The following is a 21,580-nucleotide window of genomic DNA, read 5'->3' on the forward strand; positions in this document are numbered from 1 at the left end:
CATGTCGCATTTTAATGAATGTGATTTGACCTTATTGTGCGTTTTTCAGTCCTATTCGTTAAGATTATTATAATAATTTCCCACTGAAAACAACATCAAACACCGTGTAAGGGAATACTTTTGTAAAAAATAAAAAATAATCACATTTCGTCTGAGGAATACAGAATATACCAAATAACAAAAGTGTTTAATGCAGAGAACAAAATATCAAAAATAATAACAGTTATCTAGAAATATATTCGTATTTTTACTGAACCTGTGTTTTGAGTGTATTTTGTGTCAGAAACCACAAAGCACGAACTCCTCTGTCCTGAAGTTACAGCATCATCACTGACTGCTACAAAACACTGACACTGGAGACTCCTTCCATAAATGTTAAATCTTCACCATATCAACAACGACACAGCAACTGGGTGCAAATGGGAAATAATTCGTTCACGCCCAATCAAATTAGTAATATGCGATTAGAGGAACAAATTACAATTACGTAACTGTTCATCTCTAATACTACAAAAACAAAACACCAGAACAGCTGGGAGCTATTACAAACTCTGTGTGTGCGTGTGTGCGTGTGTGTGTGTGTGTGTGTGTGTGTGTGTGTGTGTGTGTGTGTGTGTGTGTTTCACCTTCATTTACTAACATTTACACATTTATAAAACTGACAGATGGAGAGATGAGTGAGAGAGAGAGGGGGAGAGAGAGAGACAGAGAGAGACACAGAGAGATAAAGAAATGGAGAGAGAGAGAGAGAGAGAGAGAGAGAGAGAGAGAGAGAGGGAGAGAGAGAGGGAGGGAGAGAGAGTGAGAGAGAGGGACAGAGAGGGAGAGAGAGAGGGAGAGAGAGAGGGAGAGGGGGAGAGAGAGAGAGAGAGAGAGAGAGAGGGAGAGAGAGAGGGAGGGAGGGAGAGTGAGAGAGAGGGACAGAGAGGGAGAGAGAGAGAGAGAGAGAGAGAGACAGAGAGGGAGAGAGAGAGGGAGAGAGAGAGAGAGAGAGAGAGAGAGAGAGAGAGAGAGAGAGAGGGAGAGAGGGAGAGAGAGAGACAGAGAGGGAGAGAGAGAGGGAGAGAGAGAGAGAGAGAGAGAGAGAGGGAGAGAGAGACAGAGAGAGAGGGAGAGAGGGAGAGAGAGGGAGAGAAAGAAAGGGAGAGAGAGAGGGAGAGAGAGAGGGGTGTTTTTAAAGTATTTATGAATGGTTATACCTGTATAACCTGTTGGACTGGTTATCAGGTGTCTTCATGTTTTTGTTTGTGTGTGTGTGTGTGTGTGTGTGTGTGTGTGTGTATGTGTGTGTGTGTGTGTGTGTGTGTGTGTGTGTGTGTGTGTGTGGAGGTATGCAGTCACACCCTCCCTCCTGAGTTCATTACTAAAGTTTTTTAGCCATCAGCAGAGGAAAAAGGACGAGTGTGACAGAGTCAGAGAGACAGTCGAGCCTCCAAGTAACGTCTTAAATTGTGAGAAACTGAAAAGAGAAAATAAGAAAAAAAGACAAAAAAAGGAGGGAAAAAATTCTAATTGTAGACAGTATATGAGTGTAAAGAGCCCTGAAGCAGAGCAGCAGTGAAGGTAAGCTCATCCTGACCACTCCTAACGATCAAAACAAATATTAAACATCAGCATGCATTTGTTTGTTAAATTATTATTATTATTATTATTATTATTATTATTATTATTATTATACTAAAATCCATGAGGTGAAATTTTTCTTCAGGCACTGATCTGAAATCAGTTTTGTACTCGTTTCCTTTACAGACTGTGTGTGTGTGTGTGTGTGTGTGTGTGTGTGTGTGTGTGTGTGTGTGTGTGTGTGTGTCTAAGACACTTGTTTTCACAGACTGGTGCAGGTTTAGCTTCATTCCATGGTAAACAGAGTAGAAACACACTTTGTCTTCATCTGCTTCTACATTTCCCCAATTATTCATTCAAATATAGCAAAGAAAATATAAAGTAAAAAGTCTGATTGGTGAAGCATGAAATTGTAGCTCAGTGTGTGTATTATTGTGGCACTGTGTTGATGTGGACATGACCATTAAGGCCGTCTCTGCTCCCAGTTATAACAATCTAGACGTCACTTTTTTTTTGTCTTTTAAATATTTTTACGCTCACTGGGTTGAAATTTTTATTTCTTTGTGTGTCAGAAAACCAAAAATAGATATGCCAGAATGTTCTCTTTTTTAAAGAGAATTTTATTAATTGTTCGGCGCTCTTTTGATTCTTGTCTCATTCCATTTTTAGAATATTCACAGTCGAGATGTTGATGGACAAGCATGCTCTGTGAAGGAATTTTTGAAATGCCTTACTCCATGTTGTGTCACAGGAAAAATCAGGCAGAGTTGTGATGGATCTGTAAAGCTTTATGGATCTTGATATAGGGTGGCAGTGGGGTGGCAGCGGGGTGGCAGCGGGGTGGCAGCAGGGTTTCAACAGGTGGGCACATCCTGAACATTGCACGCAACATTAAAACAACACAGGCATTAACACTATACTATCATTTTTCTATATACATCACTTTTCTTTTTGCTTGAGTTGAAAAACTTTAGACAACTATTAATGAATAAAAAAAGTCTTCACAGAGTGTGCTTGAACTAAAAACAGAAATTCCAAATATTCAGCAAAATTTAAGTTAATTTCTGAAACGTCATCAATGACTTTTTGTAACTCTACTGAGTAATGAGACAACAATTCCTTCCTTCATTCATTCATTCGTCTTCAGTGAGCTTCAGTGTGGCAGCGGATCTGGACGTCAGTGCAGCTACTGTAAAAACAAATCTCTTTCCAGTCATCGCTTAATGCAGATTAATGAAAGAATGCAGTTCCACCGTATCTTTAGCTCAGAAAATTAATTTTTCATGCCTAGAGTTTAGTAAAAGATCATTTCAGTAAAATCATATAAATAAATGTAACTTGCTAGTAGCAGAGTTTGTGCTTGTGTTTGACACTTAACTGTTTCTGAACTCATGCATTGTGGTGATATTATTTATTACCGAGTTATAAGCACATCTCTGGATAATGTTCACTGAAGCATATTTAGAGTTGAACTTTACACTGAAAAGGCTGCTGTTTCCATCTGCACCCACGAGAGCTCAACATGAATAGACAAGATGGATCTTGTACACTTTAGGAGTGTCTGTAAATTCATCTTCATAATAATGAGCTCTAAATAAAACCTTAACAGCCTGCACTACTGAAGATCTACCGCTGTTCTGTTATCTGCCTTGATTTAGCAATATTAGACATCTAAAATCTGATAGAGAACCAAAAAACCTCACAGACATCAAGTTTCAACAAGTGTCTTCCTTTCGTCTTCAGTCGATGTCCATCCAGACCATGTCCATTCCTGTGGACTTCCTATCTGAGGAGCAGTTCTCCTGCTCAATTTGCCTGGACGTCTTCACCAACCCCGTATCCACACCATGTGGCCACAGCTTCTGCCTGTCCTGCATCACGTCGTACTGGGACAACCAGGGCCAGGCCTGCATCTGTCCGCTGTGCAAGGAGAGCTTCCGCAAACGCCCAGAGCTCCACATCAATCACACCCTCAAGGAGATCACAGAGCAGTTCAAGCGCATGGCTGATACCTCTGGAAGTCCTGAGATCTCCACCAGTACCCAAGCTGCAAGCTCTCATTCTCCTCGCATCTCGGACCGAAAGATCAGCGGGTCACATCGACCTGGAGAGCTGCCCGGAGGACTGTTGAAGGAAATGAAGAGCAGGTTTCGTAGGACATCGTCCAGCGGGAATTTGTTGGAAGAGTCGTCACCATCTTCACCACCACCTCCATATGAAGCCAGCAGGAGGAGGTTCAGCGCCAGCGGGTTCGGTTCAGCGAGCGCAAGCAGACCACAGTGCAGCAAGCATGGACTTTGCCTGGATATGTTCTGCAGGACCGACCAGACGTGTGTTTGTGCAATGTGTGCCGAGGGCGACCATCATGGCCACTCGGTGGTGCCGGCCCGGCGGGAGATGACTGTGAAGAAGGTGAGAGTGTGAATATACCAATAGTTTAACTAATAAATGTAAATAATGCCAATTTCTGACTGTGATCGGTTTCTGTGCTCAGTCTCAGTTGGGGATCATGGAGGCGGAGTTGCAGAGTTTAATCATGGCCAGAGAGAAGAAGATTGAGGACATTCAAATGTCGCTTGTTAACATTCAAGTATGTATCTCAGCACCGTCCGTTCTGTACATATTGATGTACAGTTTTGCTCCAGGATTGAAATAAGTAAGGAATAAAACATCTTGCTGTTACAAGAAAACAGAGTTACTGTCACCACTCTATAACAGCCCCAAGTGTTTTATTGCTTTATACCACAGCAACATGCCAATGATTAGAATATTTTATTTATTTAAGGACTACACCTCTTTTTCTCTATTTATAGTAACATTTAAGGTTGGGTAATTGTCATGAAACGAGTTTGTTCCTGTTGTCACTTACGTTATAGCAGCTGTAAACAGTCATTCCGTCACCAACCCTCTCTTTATTCCCTCTCTTTATTCCCTCTCTTTATTCTCTCTCTTTATTCCCTCTCTTTATCCTCTCTCTTTATTCCCTCTCTTTATTAGCTCTCTTTATCCTCTCTCTTTATTCCCTCTCTTTATTCTCTCTTGAAGTTAATAATATAGAAAAATCGAGAAATCACAAAGAAGTGTAAACTCCTCTGTGTGAAGATGTGGAAAATTTAGAGTTACAGCTTTATCTCTGACTGTTACACAGTGCTGACACTGGAGACTCCTTAAACCTTAAATAAACATCTCCTTACAGAAAACTTCACCCGATCAGTGATTACACGTGTTTTGAATTAATTTATTCTGTGGAGCATCTGCTGTGAACGAGCTGCTACTATAGAAACGATAACGTATTGGATCGAGCGCATTAATAGTAAATAAACCTGTGATGTGCAACTGCACTACTGACAGAGTCGCTGTTCTAGAGAATTAATCAACACCTCCTGACCAATCAGTTCAACAGTGCATTTTTATGACCAACAAACTGCATAAAAACCAACATAAAAACTGTTTTGAAGAGCTGTGCTGAAAAAAAAATAAAAATATATATATATATATATATATATATATATACACACACACACACACACACACACATACATATATATATATATATATATATATATATATATATATATATATATATATATATATATATATATATATATATATTTTTTTTTTTTTAAATAAATCAGTGGTTTGGGGAGAGAACAACAACAAATAAATAGTAAAAGTGTTGCTAATGCTTGGGTTAATCCTATGTGACACACTCAATATAAGTAGCTAAAATCAATAAAAAAAATGTATTTGTCAAGTTAAGCAGTTTTTGATTAAGAAGTTTTTGATTAAGAAGTTTTTGATTACGCTGTGTGAAATTTTACAAATGATTCGATTTTAGATGGTAAAATATGTTCTACTTTTATGCAGTGTTTAAGGAAACGCCCGCATCTGATTATGTACACTCTTAGAAGAAAAGGCTTTAAGGATCCTTTGGACAATTAAAGGTTCTTGGTAGGGAGCACTCTAATAAATAAAATATTGTTGTAGGGTCTACATAGAACCGTGAAGGGTTTCCCCAAAAGCACCAACTGCAGAACCATTAACAGTTCTAGACTGAGTGGTTATCCCTGAAGCAGCACCAACACCTCACCACTGGAAAAACGTCATCTGTTTCTGTCTTCAGGAAAACGCACAGCAGGAGGCGGAGATCACGGTGAGCATGTTCCGTGCCTTGATCGGTTCCTTGGAGAGATCTCAGGCCGAGGTGTTGGAGGTAGTGGAGATGGGCCGTGCTGCTGCAGAACTTCGCTCACAGGCCCTCATCCGGGACCTTCAGCTGGAGATCACCGAACTGAGGAAGAGGATCAGCATGCTGTCTCAGCTCTGTCAGTCCAACGACTACTTCAGCTTCTTCAAGGTCAGAACAACAACCATCATCATGATCATATTACTAGTGCAAATGTAAATATATATATATCTAGAAATAAAAATTGTATATACGTATATATTTAAATGATCATTAGTGCTGTCAGTAACGTTACAAAAGCCCTATTCAGGTGGAATTAGTTTTCTATTTGGAGGTGTGTAGTGTACTCTCTACTGGGGTATCTCTGGAATTATAGTCTGTATCCATCATGTCAGTAATTTATGCAGAAATGAATCTATTTCTTAATATTTTTTTATTAATTTCAACCGTAAAAATTATCTGCCAAAAGAACAAGACTATTGTATTTTATGCTTTTAATTGGTTGTTGTATATTAGGTATATTTATTAGTTAAATATATTAAAACTATTTTAATATTTTAATAATAGAAAACAGTCTAAAATCAAGATATTTACACATGCTAAGATGTCTTCTTTTTTTTGCTTTTGACGAGATGATAATCTATAATTTTATTAAGTTTGTTCTCCCTCATTCATAGTTCAGAAAATTAACTAGATTCAGTGATGAGTTTCTTCTTCTTCTTCTTGACGTAGTTTCCATTTCAGATAAAGTCCATATGACTCACTTGTCTCGTTCTGCCCATTTGGATAAGACTGTAATGTAATGAGTCAGAATTACACCCTGCTGTGCTTTGAATAACAGTTTTAATACCTTTACGTCAGGAGAAAATGGTTCTGTTGCTTGCCGTAACTGTAAATGAGTTTCTTTTGTTCATCTGTCACACCACATGGAACTGAAAAACAGCCATGGACAGCATTCACAGTCTTTACCCTGTAATTAACCAGTCCATCCCCTCATATGTGTAAAAAGAAAAGAAAAAAACACTTCTAAAAACATCATTCTGTACAAAGATGATGGACGAAAAAGTTAGTGACGCCACAAAACAGACCAATCTGTCACGTCTGGGAAACTTCTGTGCTGACCTGTGTGCTAAGATGGCTAGCTAACCCATGTTACTTGCTTTACTAATGTGAGCTAGTTTATTAAGGAAAGCAGGAGGTTTGTAATTTGCATATTTATGCATGTTCATAGATTCTGGGATTTTTCACTGAGTGTAAAGCTGTATTTCCTTGCTTTCAAATGCTGAAAATAAGTAATTGCATGTCATTGAAGTTGATGTTGTTGTTGTTGTTGTTTTTATAAGCTGTTGCTGCGACTAGTTAATGTTTTTTTTTTCACCAACATCTCCTTCCCTCAAAATTCAGAGAGAATGTACAATATACAACATCAGTCCATCTTTCTTTCTCACTCTCTCCTCGCAGACGTATCCGTCCCTCTCTGCGGGTCCTCCGATGAAGAGCTGGACAGAAGTGACTTTGGGCGCCGACCCCACGGCCGGAGTGGTTCTGAAAAACGTCACTGAAATGATGGAGAAAGTCCAGGACGAGCTGAGGAAGCTGCCGCAGAGCTGTAAACACACACCGCTCCACTAATTCCATCATCAGGGAAAAAATATCACCATAATATCACTGAGATACATGGTCTCGATATTACATACTGTAAATTAGTACTGTCTCATAGATTGTAAAAAGGGGCGGGGTTAGAAGTATTATATTATCATGAAGTGTGGTTGAGGCACGGCCAATCAAATTGACTCTCTTTGTCTTTGAAATAAAACTGACTCGCTCAGCTCGGTGATATTTGTACAGTGACAAATTTGAAACTATAAGCAGCTGATTTCTGATTGGTCAGAAGGTATTGAAGGTTTATATGAATGTACTCATTCTATTACGTTATTGTTTCTATAGTAACAGCTCATTGATTGGATTTGTATGCCAGCAACTCCACATAAACGGGTTGGAAAGTGTGTGTAATCGTTGATATGGTGAAGTTTTCTGTAAGGGGGTGTTTTTTATTATTATTATTATTATTATTTTATAGGGAACCCCGACTATGAAGACTTGTATGGTTTATTAGATTAACGCTGACATAAATCCGCTTTACAAAAACACTCTAGATGTCAGGTTTTTTTTTTTAAATAATAAAAATCCTTGCACTCGTATGCCGCCACTGTGCCATCATGCGTCTACATTCCGTCTGTGTGCATGGAAATACAGCTCATAGCTGAAATTCTTCTAGTCTTACAGTCACAAACAGGATTAAGACATAAAGAACCAGATGTTTTACAGTGTGTGAGAATGCAGTCGGGAGTCGAGGGGAATAAGCGCTGATTTAACAGCTGTGCTGCTGACAAAACAGTGTAGTCAAACCGAATACAGCTCCATTAATATTCATTTTAATAAAGATTTATCCTGCACAGTTAAGGCAGGTTAATGAACACAGTCCATCACTGGGACGTCAGAGTGTTTGGTCTTTAATGAACTATAAATGCTTTGCCTTAATTTAGTGCCTGAAATATACAGTTTTTTGTTTGAAATAAAGGGATCAAACTGTACGTTCCCATGTCACTGGGATGGTACCATCAACACTACATCTTACGGATATTTATTGTGAATCTTTTACCTTTAAAAACACATTAGTGGGTTTTGGGGAACACTGATGTATCTTTAAGGATTCAGCCTAAAAGTTTGTGTGTGTGTGTGTGTGTGTGTGTGTGTGTGTGTGTGTGTGTGTGTGTGTTTTACAGGTTTACATTCAGCGATGGAATCACCTGTAAAACAACAACCACGTGAGTTTAATCTGTTTTTCTTTTCATTAATTTGGAGTAGAAACAGAAATTTTGGTGATGTAATTTTCTTTTCTGAATGCACGCAATAATTTTATAAACTTTGCACCACCATGAGAGATCACTTTTAGTACATATTATTTTAATCTCTCTCTCGTCCTCTCTCTCTTTCTCGTGTGTGTGTGTGTGTGTGTGTGTGTGTGCTTTCACTTGTAGGACTTTGTAAAATACAGGACTATGCATGTGAGTTTTTTTCCCTCAATTCTTCTTTGTCACTTTGTACAAATTCCAGCTCCACCAGATGAAACCTTCATATTTGAACTCCGCTGCCGCCTTGTGGACGCTCCTGTATTTTATTTTATTTTATTTTATTTTATTTTTTTTAAAAAAGAAAGAAAGAAAGAAGAAGATTTAAAACATTAAAAAAAAAAAACTTGTCACGTTTAGTTACTAGACTGTGATTTGAACAAAATACTTTAGACGAGCTTCCATTGCGAATGTGCAGAGTTCAATCCACTCAGTTTCATCATTTATGAGATTTATGTCCAAATTTCAGCCGCTATCAACTTTCTTGTTAAAATGAGCTGAACAGTTTTACTTCAGAGATTCAAAGTTTTTCTGCTCATTAATAAATTACTAATTGTACCTGTTGTATAAAAGGAATAAAACACTTCAGGACTTGCTGTTATAGGAAAGTTCACATCAGGCCATATCATGCTAGCCCACTGTGGATTATTTTTCTATAACAGCACTCCCCGTAGTGTTTTATTCCTTACATATTAATCCTCTAAACATGGACATTGCTCCTCTCTCAGTGGACGTTACTCTGGACCGAGACTCTGCTCACCCTAGACTGATGATCTCTGAGGACTGTAAGCAGGTGTACTGCACTGACCACTATCAGGCCGTGATGGACGTGCCTGAACGCTTCGACCGCGTGGTCTGTGTGCTCGGCTGCCAAGGCTTCAGCTCAGGCCGCCATTACTGGGAGGTCCACGTGGGTGAGAAGACAGACTGGGACCTGGGTGTGGTCAATCGCTCGATCAAACGCAAGGGGAAGATCTCGATCAGTCCGACTAATGGCTACTGGCTCCTGAGTCTGCGAGACCAGCATGAATACGCCTTCCGTGCCAATCCGTCGATGCCCATTTACCTGAACCCCAAACCTCAGAAGGTTGGGATTTTCGTTGACTATGAAAAAGGACAAGTGTCTTTTTATAATGCTGACACCATGGCACTTATTTTCACAAATGTCTATTTCTTTACTGAAACCTTATATCCGTGCTTCAGTCCCTGCACCAACAAATCCGGGAAAAACGAGGCTCCTCTTGTCATTTGTCCCATCATTCTGTCTGAGTGAAAATCGCTGCTCAACACATTTTAATCTTTTACAAAATGCAAGCGTACTCGTCTATAACGATAGTGATAGCGAAATGAGCTGCGAGTTGATTTTAAATGAAGCGTATAGACTGTTGCAGGGATGAGGAATTTTTGTAGGCCAACCCAGAAGTTAGCATCACCCTGGTTCCCTCGACAAAAAGCTAATAGGATTTCTCCATTGGCTTTTGGATAATTACGGAAAATAGTATAAACGAGTATAAAAACAGCAAAGCTGTAGTAGAGGCGTGATGATGTTTAATTTCCCCGACAGCCTCTGAAGTGCCATTTAGCCACATATTAGCAACCGTCCTTTTCAATACACACAGCTTAAAAGAAATCACGAGTGGGGTATTACTGATGTAATTTATGTCATAGAATAAAATACGTGAAAAAATCTTGAGCTTGTGTTCACTATAGACATTATTTCAGGTATTTATCCAAAATAATCCTAAAATGCTAACTCATTCCCGAGTGTTAGGACTCATTCCTGCAGCACTCTATTAGCTAGCTAGCTATATTAGTTAGCTTGAATGGAGTGAGGCTGCAGTGGAGAAGAGTGGGATTTGTTTCAGTTCAGAAAGTGTTTCTGTACAACTGTGTGTAAAGTGCGTTTTTATTCTTTACGCTGCATCAGAATCCTTCGTTTTTAATAAAGGATAGTGGCGGATCGTCAAGAACAACCTAACGAAGAGCAGTTATTTTCAACCACCGTGTGTTGTGTGTAGATATTTTTTCTCATCTAGCCGATGTGTGCTGCTAGCGATGAACTCCTCATGCTGACTTTAATGTTTAAGATGTTGGCATGAATTTGCATGCAGAGGAAAGGAAGTGGGCGTGTCTCTGTGCTCAGTGCTCGCAGGACTGAAGTGCTCTCCGGTGTGTGACTGTTTCTGAGCTCCATGCTCACAGCTACCTTTGTGTGTGCGTAATTCACGTCACCTTGCACTCATTTTTAATACATGCTGATACTGCTCTGGGTGCTCAGGTCTCACCAATTTGAGTAATTTTCTGCAAAAAAATCACCAAAAACGCCACAAGTTGCATCTCAGATTTTGAAAAAAGCCGCAGCAAAATCAAACGTTTTTGGCCTCAACGCAGACAAAAAACACGTGAAATCCTGCACAGACTGAATATCTACCTTTAATCTCACTTTTGCTCCTCTGAATTATTTGTGAAATACAAAATTGATTCCTGGTCACAATCCTGACTGTACTGAGTGAATAATGTGAATAAAAATGTTTCTTTTTTTGTCCCTGTTTTTTTTTTTTCATGTAGATAGTGTTTTGCTAAGATACAATAATTGCTGACATTATTATTATATTCATAATTATACATTATTTTATATATTAATAATTCGTTAAAGATTCTTAGCATTTTTTTTTATGAGGATAGAACACGCAAAACAGCCTGCCTCTGAGATTAGGGGCGGGGTTAGTATGATCTCCACTCGACCAATGGGTGAAGCGCGTCTCCGTGATTGACGTGTCGCGTCAAAGGTGCTGCACAGTTGCGTCAAGAAGGACAGAAACAGAACACGCACCTCGGAACACACGCAAGCGCGCACCAGATCACACACACACACACACATACACACGCAAGCGCGCATCAGATCACACACACACGCACGCACGCACGCGCGCATCAGATCACACATCAGGTTTCTCCTGCATCTGAGAGACACGCGGAGAATCCCGGCACACAGGTTTGTGCGTTTTCCCCTCGGTAACCGACCCGCATAGAGAGAGAGAGAGAATGTGTGTGTGTGTGCGTGTGTGTGTGTGTGTGTATGTGAACACGATGTCCCATCAGATACACTCACCTTGATGCCAAACTCTAAAACGCTGGCAATTTTAAAGTGTTATTTATTCTCTCAGTTCATTAAAACATGCACACAATGAGTGCAGTATTTTATTTAAGGTACTTAATTACATAAAAAAAGACAGATCAGATCAGATCGGATTTGTGTGTATATATGAATAAATATCACGCTGAGGCTCCATCTGTTCTCCTTCATCTGCCATCCTAATCCCCGCTTTAAACATGACACACTTTATTAATACTTTATAGATGTGTGATTTATATGTATAGTGTATCACTGCATGTATAAGTGCTGTGTGTTACAGACATCCTGGGACGGCTTTATGATTTTTCTGTATGGTTTTTGGTCATCGGTGAAGTATTTTGTGTTATTATTCTCCATCCTCTCTTATACATTTCATAAATCCATATCGATTTCAAGTCAGGAATAAAACACCTGGCATCATGCAGTGAAAGGAAAATGATCCAGGACAGGGTGGTGAGATGGAGCCGAGTGACTGTTTCCTCTAACAGCACATCTCCATGTTTTATTCCTCTTACAGCAACAATTACAATGTTTTATTGATTAAACATGACATCATATTTCTTCTACATTTAATGTCTGCCAAAACAAGTTCATTTCTGTTCTCACTTATCCGTTACAGCAGCTATAAACAGTCCTTCCCCTCAGCAGCTCCTCTTTTCATCGTCGATATCATCGTCTGACCTGCTCAGCAGTAAGAACGACACTTGTTTTTATTCCTCTGAGCTGAGATCAGACTCTGAATCAGCTCCCTCGGTCTAAAACATGACTCGCTGCAGGTACACAGTTGCTGTACACGGTGTGAATCGATTAAATGATGAATGATCAGATTACACGGTGCATTAACAACGATTAGACACTCTGAAGATGTAAATCATCCGTGTTTATTTAGTGAAAACAGGGTTTTTTTCCCTCTTATATCACACATGACACAGGAAAAGTCAGGGTGGAGTTATCATCAGTGTTTACTGATCTGACTTTCAAATAAAATGCCACCGGATTAAAATGCCGCACGAGGAGAGGAGGTAGAGGTCGGATGGAACAAGGTCAGTTAAGTATTTATGAGATGCTGCAGAATCCCGCTGAGGAACCACTCGCAGTAAAATTCTGAGGAATCAAACCGTAGCGCTGAGTCAATACATTTGAGTCAAACACACACACTGCTGCTCATTCAGCTTTAGAAATTTCCCATGTTTTTATTTCCTTTATTACACGTGGTTCTGCCGTACAGTGAAGAATCTTACATCAGCCAAAAATCCAGCTTGATGATGATGATGTTGATGCACTCTTAAAAAGAAAGGTTCTTCAATGGTTCTTTACAGCACCGTAGATTCTGCAAAGAGCCTTCTTCTTGTCATGGACCATTTTTCATTGTATAGGGCTCTTGAGTTGAGCTATATGGTTCTTTGGAGATTGAAGAGGTTCTTTATGGTTCATTATAGGTTCGTCAGAGCAGTGTATTGGTTCTTCAAGGTATCAAGAGGTTAAAGTGAAACCTATAAGGTTCTTTGTGGGACTGCAAAAGGTTCTCATGTCAGGCATCAGTCTTAAGAACCTTATTTTGTTTCCTTAAAGCACTAACTGGAGTTTTTAAAAAATGTTTTTTAGAAAACTTATATACTGATAACATGGTTCTTTGTGGCACTGCAGGGAAGAACTATTTGTGGGTTCTTTAAAGCGCCTGTAAATAGACGGTTCTCTAAAGAACTTGAGAGTGAAAGGTTCTTTGTGAAACTTAAAAGGGTTCTCCTATGGCATCAGGCTGAAAACCCGTTTTTGGTTCTGAGATCTGTGACGTATCAAATATATCAATAAAACCCAACAGGACCTGAGATATGTGTTATACTCCATCTTTAAATTGATCATTTATTTTTATTTGTTTTTAATCATACATGTTTAAAACATACATAAGAAATATTTAACACTGAAAATGATCATTTTTTATTATTATTTATTTACTTATTTTTAAAACAATTTTAAAGATTAACTATAAAACTTAAATATTAAATCAGTTGTTTCAAGTCAGTTTATAATTATTTGAATTAGTGTAATAAACAAATTTATTGCTATTTATAAGCATTTGCTGAACGCAGCTGTACTGTATTACTGGCAAAAAACCTGTTCACAATCGGAGGCTTAAGTGACCCTGTGCTTCTGCAGCTGAATTTCATCAGCGAGGGAATAAAGAGGTTTATGTAACACCAGTCACAGATTAAAGCTCGGTCTGAGAAGATGAACAGGTGAACTTCACTACTTAAGCTCCTCACTACATATACCTCTCTGTCATACCATTTAAACCGGACGTATTGAAGGTTATAAAACAAAGTGCACCTACTTTCACCAGCTATAACGTGTCACTTATAATTTAATGTTTTAAACCAAATGCTCCTTTGGATCCTTAAAAAAGACCTTAAATTAGTATATTTGTCTTTATATTTCTTTCTTTGTATCAGTAATGTTGCAAACGTATAGCCCATTGTACAATTTACATTGTTACAGTTGTATTTATTTTGAGGTTCCTGAGGTGAAATCTGAATTTAGTAAGAAAGCTGTTAGTTATCGTTAGTTAGTAACCTGGATGATGTGAAGGCAGCCATGCTACGCCAGAACCCCACCACACACCAGCTATTAGTGGAGAGGAGAGCGTGATGTAGTCAATACAGATGGAGATTATTAGGGGGTGATAGAGAAGGGCCAATGGGGGAATTTCGCCAGGACACCAGGGTTATACCCCTACTCTTTTACCATAAGTGTCCTTTAATTTTTAATGACCACAGAGAGTCAGGACCTCGGGTTAACGTCTCATCCAGAGGATGGTGCTGTTTTTATCATTCGGGGCACACTATGCTAGAGCTGTATCTCCCTGCAGTTCTTGCATGGTTTCCTTCTGGAGTTGAGCAGGGATCGGATCAGTCTGGTCAGTACCTGGATGGGAGACTTCCTAGGGAAAACTAAGGTTGCTGCTAGAAGTGGTGTTAGTGTGGCCAGCAGGAGGTGCTCACCCTGTGGCTTGTGTGTTGTCTTATGCCCTGGAATAGGGACACTATATCAACTCCCTGATCAGATGTTAAGCTATTTATGTTAATTGTTTCAGTATGAAGGCTCTTGTTTTCTTTCTGTTTGTGAATGTTTTTAGTCGTAATTTGTGCTGCCTTTTGGCCAGGGCTCACGTCAGAAAGAGACATAACCTCAGTGTGACTACCCTGATTTAATAAAATAAAGTTCAGATAAATATTTGACTTTCAGAGCCCTGGTTTGAAGAACACATTGTGCAGAAGGACAGGAAGTGAAAGTAACTGTTCTGTCGTGTCTCAGCAGGGACACACGGTGGATGCTGCTTATTAGCGATGACATCCCACTGACACTGAACACCACCACCCGTCTTTCACAGCCTTGTGTTGACATGGCAACAGGAAGGAAAAGTGAGTGAGTGAATGTGTGTGTGGGTGTGTGTGTGTGTGTATATGTGTGTGTGGATCAATAAATCAGCTCTGTTTCTACTCTATTTTTCTTCTCCGTCACACATCCACGCTGTGTCTATTTTTCCCTCCCACTCACTGTTACGTCTCTGTAATCTGTCACCATCTCGTTCTCTCACTTTCCTTCACCCCGACAGGCTCCACGTCCAAAGGCGGAGGTGTCCATTTCCCAGACGAGACGGAGGACAATGTCCTCAGTGACAGCGGTGAGGACACGCAGCAGGACAAGATCATCACCGCCGTAGCCGAGCCCGATGGAGCTTACCTGGTCAAGGTGACACTCGTATGCCAATTCTAACACTACAGAGTACAGCAATTTAAACTATTGTTTGGTACCTTCTCAAGACCAGCGTGGATGGATAGCGCCAGCACTTGGAAGTTGGACTAGTCTGTTACATATCGTCACGTTTCAGAGGCGAAGGCAGATACAAGTGCAGATTATTTATTAAAGAAAATGTTAATGAAACAACAAAGACATGAAAACAAGGATAATACACATAAACTGTGGCTACGCGGCAAGAACGTACAGACTAGCTGTGATACGGTGGCACACGACGCTGAGAAAATAGGACTATATATAGTAGTGTTAATCAAGGTGGCATGAGACACAGGTGAGTGTGCTGGAGACATGTGACATGTTGGGGCTAATGGGTAATGTCTTTTTAATAGAAATAATATTTAGACAGAACCAAAATACATCTTGCAATTTTAAGTAAAAGAAAAGGAGAGAATATAAAAGCATCTGGATATGCGGCTAAATAATGTGTGCATGAAATGGTTCATTTTGGACCTTTGTATTTTCAAAACAGACGTAAGATCCTTACATGACTCCGTAATGTGCTTTCTTTTTCCTTTTCTAATTTACACTTACAGTGTGTAGGTGTTCTGTCACGTACATAAGATCTAAACCAGTAAAGCAAATTAATGTTGAACCAACCAACCGAGCAGAAGCCACACCCGAGTCTATTGAAAGTTAAGATCACCTGATTAAACAGGTGGGATCAGGTGTGACTCCTTGATTGGAATGAAAACCTGCACCCACAGCGGTTTTTGCAGATAAGATTGTACACCCCTGCTCCACAGACATCATTACTCACTTTCACTTGTGTAAAGTTTGTGCCAATCTATCCACCTTTAATTACAAGAGTTTTAAGCACATGTGGATGAATTAATAGTGTTTTATTAGCTTTCCGTCCTCACGATGTACCACTGAGCTTTCTCATCTCTGTGTAGGCAGGATTCCTGAAAATCCAACATAAATATGAGATCGTCTTCTCGATCCCGCAAGTCCCCACTCTGGGAAAAGACACCGCACTCTCCCCGGCTTTACGCACCACGCCCAAACCGCGTCTGCGTGCCACCCGCATTGTACCACGCCCTGAAGGTAACGCCGCTTTCCACACAGAGTCTCACGGGTTATCAGATTTACAGTAAGCGTTAAAGTTTTTTTAAAAATAAATTCCAGTCAGAAGCAAAGAGCCAAAAAGGTGCCATCACTATTAAGACCAGAAAAAAATATCTACAGTAAAGTATAGTACATTTATTTGGATTCACTATAATATAATCGTCTCTCTATTAGAATGTTTTGACTTTGTAATTTTATGTGTTTAATTATTTATACACCCTGCAGTGGATTTCAAACTGTGACACAGGAAGCAGAAGAGCAGAGACTGTAATCAGCATTTAATAATAAATAAACAGGTTTTAGAAGGTCAAGTCTAATTAAGTTGTTATAATAATATACATGAATAATTTAATAGTTTTTCTCACAAACAAAATACTACTTTTTTTTTTCTCCAGAAGCCCAGAATTGTTTTTTAAGCCAAAGACTGACTGACTTCCTACCTAGTTACTTTTAACAGTACCCCCAAGTACCACTAGGGGTCAGCTTCGCCCATTTGAAAATTACAGCATCCTCTCACCTAAAGCCTCCAAAATGTCTCCATTCTCTGTCATGTAATTTCAAATTTCCTGTTACACTTTTACACACACACACACACACACACACACACACACACACACACACACACACACACACACATCTTCACTTCCCTTGTTCTCACTGTCTGTAGGAGGAGTGAAGGTGGTGTGCGAGTACATCGCTCAGCAGGAAGGAGTGGTACAGGATGAGCTCACACTTGTCAACAGAAGCAGGAGAGACAGCAGTGTTAAAGTCCGACTACACGCCAGAGTGATGGGTGAGAATAAGAGCGCTTTCACACCCTTTAGTCTGTTTAAGTCCGAATCAGTGTGAATTAAATTTGTACAAGATTTTCCAAGTTAAATATTCACTTCTTATATCATTTTTAATAACGTTCAAATCAGTATTTCATAAAATAAATAATGAGTTAGTGTGAGGGTGTGTCTGTGTGTACATGGTGATGTCCTGTCCCTCAGACACTGTGACCAGGATAAATCACTTCCTGAAGATCAATGAATTAGAAATAATTTTCTCACAGTCTTTCTGAGCCTCATTTATCAAGCTGGATACAAACTTATATGTATGTAAATCGCTAGTACGAGTGTTCACACAAAAAATTTGCGATTCATTTTGCAGACCCCCATCACGGAACACCCATGCTGATGGAGGGAGTACGCTGTTTGGGACCTGAGGACATCAGTTCGAAAACCAACAACAGAAAGAAGATCTGAGCAAACGCTCCTTTCTGAGAGGAATAAACGAACTATGCGAACATGCCTCAGAACACACTCGACTCGTAATCATGCCTAAATCTGATCCTGGACACCGTGTGAACATGTTCTTTCAGGTTTAAGATAAATATTGTCACTTATAAATCTGATTCTGCTTTCTTCATAAAAGTGACGGTTGTCAGGAAATCCTCGAGGAACATGTGGTTTGTAGACAGTGTCATATTTGCAATACTGCATGTGTGCCATACCGCATGAATCAGTGAATCATTTGGTTCAAGACTGAGATTCACTCCTCTCTTGTTCAGCCAGTTAGTATTTAAATTAATGAGTTCATTGAGTTGCGACCGAGGTCCTTTGGTCAGATCTGGAGAGTTCCAGCTTTTCTGTGCATGCTGTAGTAATGTGTGTAATGCAAAAAAGAATTCTTCTAAACACTGACAATACAGCACAGTTATTATCTTCATTGTCTTCAAAGCTAGTTATTCATACCACGTTCATAAGAATGCACGCTGCCACACAAACCTTACCATATAAGGTAAGAATCTTACAGTATTATAGTTATAATGCAGTGCTTCCCATTTAGTCATGAGTTTCTAATTATTTTTAACTATAAACTGCCTGGCAAGAAGGTAGATTAATTTTTATCCCTGATTAATAGACTTATTAATAGAATATCCCTGATTTAATGTTCCTTTATAAAGAAGATATTAAAAACAAGAGCATATTATTTTATTAATAAATAAAATGTTTAAATCTAACACTTCTTCAGACTGTAGTTTTGTTTTGATGTTTTCTCTGATGTCCAAACCTGGGGTGGTCAGATTGAATATAAATAAAACTTTTCCAGATAAGCTTCAGTGGTAATGGATGAATCTGCAAATCTGAGAAGTGGAAAAAAGCTTTTCAGATGCTGAAAATAACAACATTTTTGTATCTTAAATGATGCCATACTCTATTTCCTACAAACTGCAATCCCATCAAAGTTCTGATGTTTTCCAGTACGAACACCATTAAAAACCATCAGCTAACCACCAAAACAATTATTAGTCCTTAATGGTATCCACTAGACATGCCACCAATAGAAGGCAACAAATTACCAGTAGATACCCACAGGGACCATACGGTTACCAATGAAACCAATACAATTTCCATTATAACCATTAAAAATATTGCATGAGGTTTATATTGTTTTTTTTCCAGCAGGGATGGGTGTCCACGTCTACATAACGCCTAGTTCTGGACAAGGAGAGATTTTCTGGTGTGTAGGTATTTGTTTAGGTGTATACTGCCACCTAGTGTACAGATATCCGTAATAAACCTGACCGAGTCCAGCGCACGCGCATTTCATCAGCAAAGCAAATTAAAAACGGCAAATTCTTTGATTTCTGAGAATACTTGAATACTTGTAGATTTTTATTGTTATGGATGTTTACTTATGGACTATAGATAATATTCTGTACTGTGAGGATACAGTCGTAGCATTTACTACAAACTTTACGGTAAAATTGTGCTTTCATTGTCTCACACCGTAAATAAAATTGTATGTCAGGATGGCCGAGCGGTCTAAGGCGCTGCGTTCAGGTCGCAGTCTCCCCTGGAGGCGTGGGTTCGAATCCCACTTCTGACAAATACTTTTCTCATTTCAAAAACAAACAAAAATATTATAAAAAGGGAACAAATAAGGGAACAATATCATAATAGCGATCTATGTAGTGTAAATACATTCACCGCTCTCTTCTAAGTGAAAAGTGATATTAAATTGTCTTCTTGCCCTGTTTATGTATTGTTTTATTTGAGTTAGTATTTGACACTTTTTCTACACTTTTGAAACTTCACATCACTACATGTCCACATTTCTACACTGTTCTCTGATGAAACAGAGATAAAAACAACAGGAAGCTATCTCACTTTTAATTTAAACCCTTTTGGACTACTGATAAGTTTCAGGTATGACCTCTGTGTCACAGTTCTGAAGGTCTCTAGTTTGTGTCACGATGTACCGGAACCAAATTGCTTTGTGTTCGTGGAATGTGTTGTTTTTTGCATTCCTGATCACCCTTTCTCCCTCACTCTCTCTCTAGGTTCTTCTTCTGCCTCTTATTATTATTATCTGGTAGAATAGTCACTCGAACATACGTGATAGATGACTTGTGAAGATCTGTGACCTGTTCCAAGCGACATTTATCATTCTATATCAATATTTCTGTGCGTATATATACTATGCTTTCTGTATCATTAAACTATAAGAATCTTTCACTGAACGATGGTGTTGGTGTGACTTCTTCCCAAGCTCAGACGAGAGGAATCAGCCAGTGTAGGGTCCACATTCTGGTTCTGTGACTGGTACCGGACAAGAACTTATCAACTACACAAATGTTTCTAAGGCCTGGATGTTAAATTAAATGAATGTTGGCCCGACAGTTTCTATGGATTTGCAAGTAGCTCTTGGTTCTCTCACGTCAACAGTGAATCCTTTCACTAGACATTATTTTTGATCCTCACTTAAACATTTCAATGCACATCAAGTAACTTCCTCTTGTTCTTGGTCTCGTTTTTCCAGTTAAAATATATTGCTAAAATTAGACGTGCATTATCCTTCCAGGAAACAGAAAGGACTTCATGCTAGGGCTTCATGTTGGTAGGGCTATTGTTATGCCTGATTTACGTGCCTCGTTCAAAGAGCTTTTGCTTGGTTTCAATTCATTAATAATGCAACTGCTTGTCTTCTTACAAAGACTAGACATTAGGATGACGTTAGTCCAGTGCTTGCCTCTATACACTGTCTGACAGTGACAACTGTTTTTAAAGTATTGTTGCTTACCTTTTGAGCTTTACATGGTAAAGCTCCTGAGTATATTTGTGAATTGTTAGCTCCTTATGCAAGTGCAGGTCTTTGAGGTCTTCTAATCAGGGACTTTTGGCTGTTCCAAGAACAGGAATGGGGGATTGTGCTGTTGCTGTACATTCCGATAAACGTAAAATTTCCTGTGGTCTTCCTCTCGTTATTAGACTCTCTGATTCTACGGCCTCATTTAAGAGACGGCTTAAAATCCACTTTTATGTTTTAGCTTTACCAATCGCTATCACAGGTAGTGTGCTTTGTCGTATACATTTCTTGATGATTTATTGCTTCTGTCTGTTGCTGGCGGTCTTGTGTGTCGTGTTATTTTATGGTGTTTTTTTTCCTTTTAGATTTGGTTTGAATATTTTATAGTGAAACACTTTGAATCAGAAACAGAATCACCTTTATTGCCAAGTACCATGGGTTTACATGTACAAGGAATTTGCCTTGGTGTACTGGCGCTTAACAATAACATGAAAATGCAAGAAATAATTTAATATTAATAAGATAAACAAGAGAGAATATTATGAAAATGAGAAGCATAAAAAAACTTTGAGCATTTTAAGAAAATAAAAATAAACACATTAAGTGTACATTAGTGCAGGATGTGCAAAAGTGGGCCAGTGCAAACGCTCACAGTCGGAGTAAAAAGGTTGAGTACAGCAGTCTGAAACAATGTGGGGTTGTGCGTCAATGTAATGTGTAATGTTCATGGAGGTGGATAAGAGACTATGGTGGGTCCTGAGTATTGTTAAAGTGTGATTATTAGAGAGAAAATCAGCCATAAAGCTGAAAATAAACTAGTTCGTTAGT

At 39.1% G+C, this 21,580-nt stretch overlaps 2 protein-coding genes and 1 non-coding gene across 4 annotated transcripts; all 3 read left to right on the top strand.

Moving 5' to 3' along the window:
* The first annotated feature begins 1,343 nt into the window (after positions 1–1,343).
* On the top strand, positions 1,344–11,206 carry btr01 (bloodthirsty-related gene family, member 1). The gene is made up of 8 exons (XM_017461013.3): positions 1,344–1,563; positions 3,307–3,975; positions 4,058–4,153; positions 5,687–5,920; positions 7,211–7,358; positions 8,536–8,577; positions 8,791–8,817; positions 9,390–11,206. Exons 2-8 carry the CDS (start codon positions 3,310–3,312, stop codon positions 9,932–9,934), a joined length of 1,758 nt encoding a protein of 585 aa, XP_017316502.1. The 5' UTR covers positions 1,344–1,563; positions 3,307–3,309; the 3' UTR covers positions 9,935–11,206.
* An 83-nt stretch (positions 11,207–11,289) lies between these two features.
* LOC108260622 (adipose secreted signaling protein) lies at positions 11,290–18,700 on the top strand. Of its 2 annotated transcripts, none has more exons than XM_017461048.3 (6): positions 11,290–11,656; positions 15,110–15,216; positions 15,411–15,547; positions 16,507–16,657; positions 17,346–17,471; positions 17,831–18,700. In XM_017461048.3, the coding sequence occupies exons 2-6, from the start codon at positions 15,126–15,128 to the stop codon at positions 17,923–17,925; spliced, it is 600 nt and encodes a 199-aa protein (XP_017316537.1). In that variant the 5' UTR covers positions 11,290–11,656; positions 15,110–15,125; the 3' UTR covers positions 17,926–18,700. The 2 variants fall into 2 exon arrangements, with proteins under 2 accessions (XP_017316537.1, XP_017316538.1); XM_017461049.3 differs by having other exon boundaries at positions 15,113–15,216.
* Positions 18,701–19,469: 769 nt separating this feature from the next.
* trnal-cag (transfer RNA leucine (anticodon CAG)) lies at positions 19,470–19,552 on the top strand. The gene has a single exon. It is a non-coding gene; the product is annotated as a tRNA-Leu (tRNA).
* Positions 19,553–21,580: the final 2,028 nt, after the last annotated feature.

The sequence above is a fragment of the Ictalurus punctatus genome, chromosome 29 (assembly GCF_001660625.3).
Source record: "Ictalurus punctatus breed USDA103 chromosome 29, Coco_2.0, whole genome shotgun sequence".
NCBI classification, from domain to species: domain Eukaryota; kingdom Metazoa; phylum Chordata; class Actinopteri; order Siluriformes; family Ictaluridae; genus Ictalurus; species Ictalurus punctatus.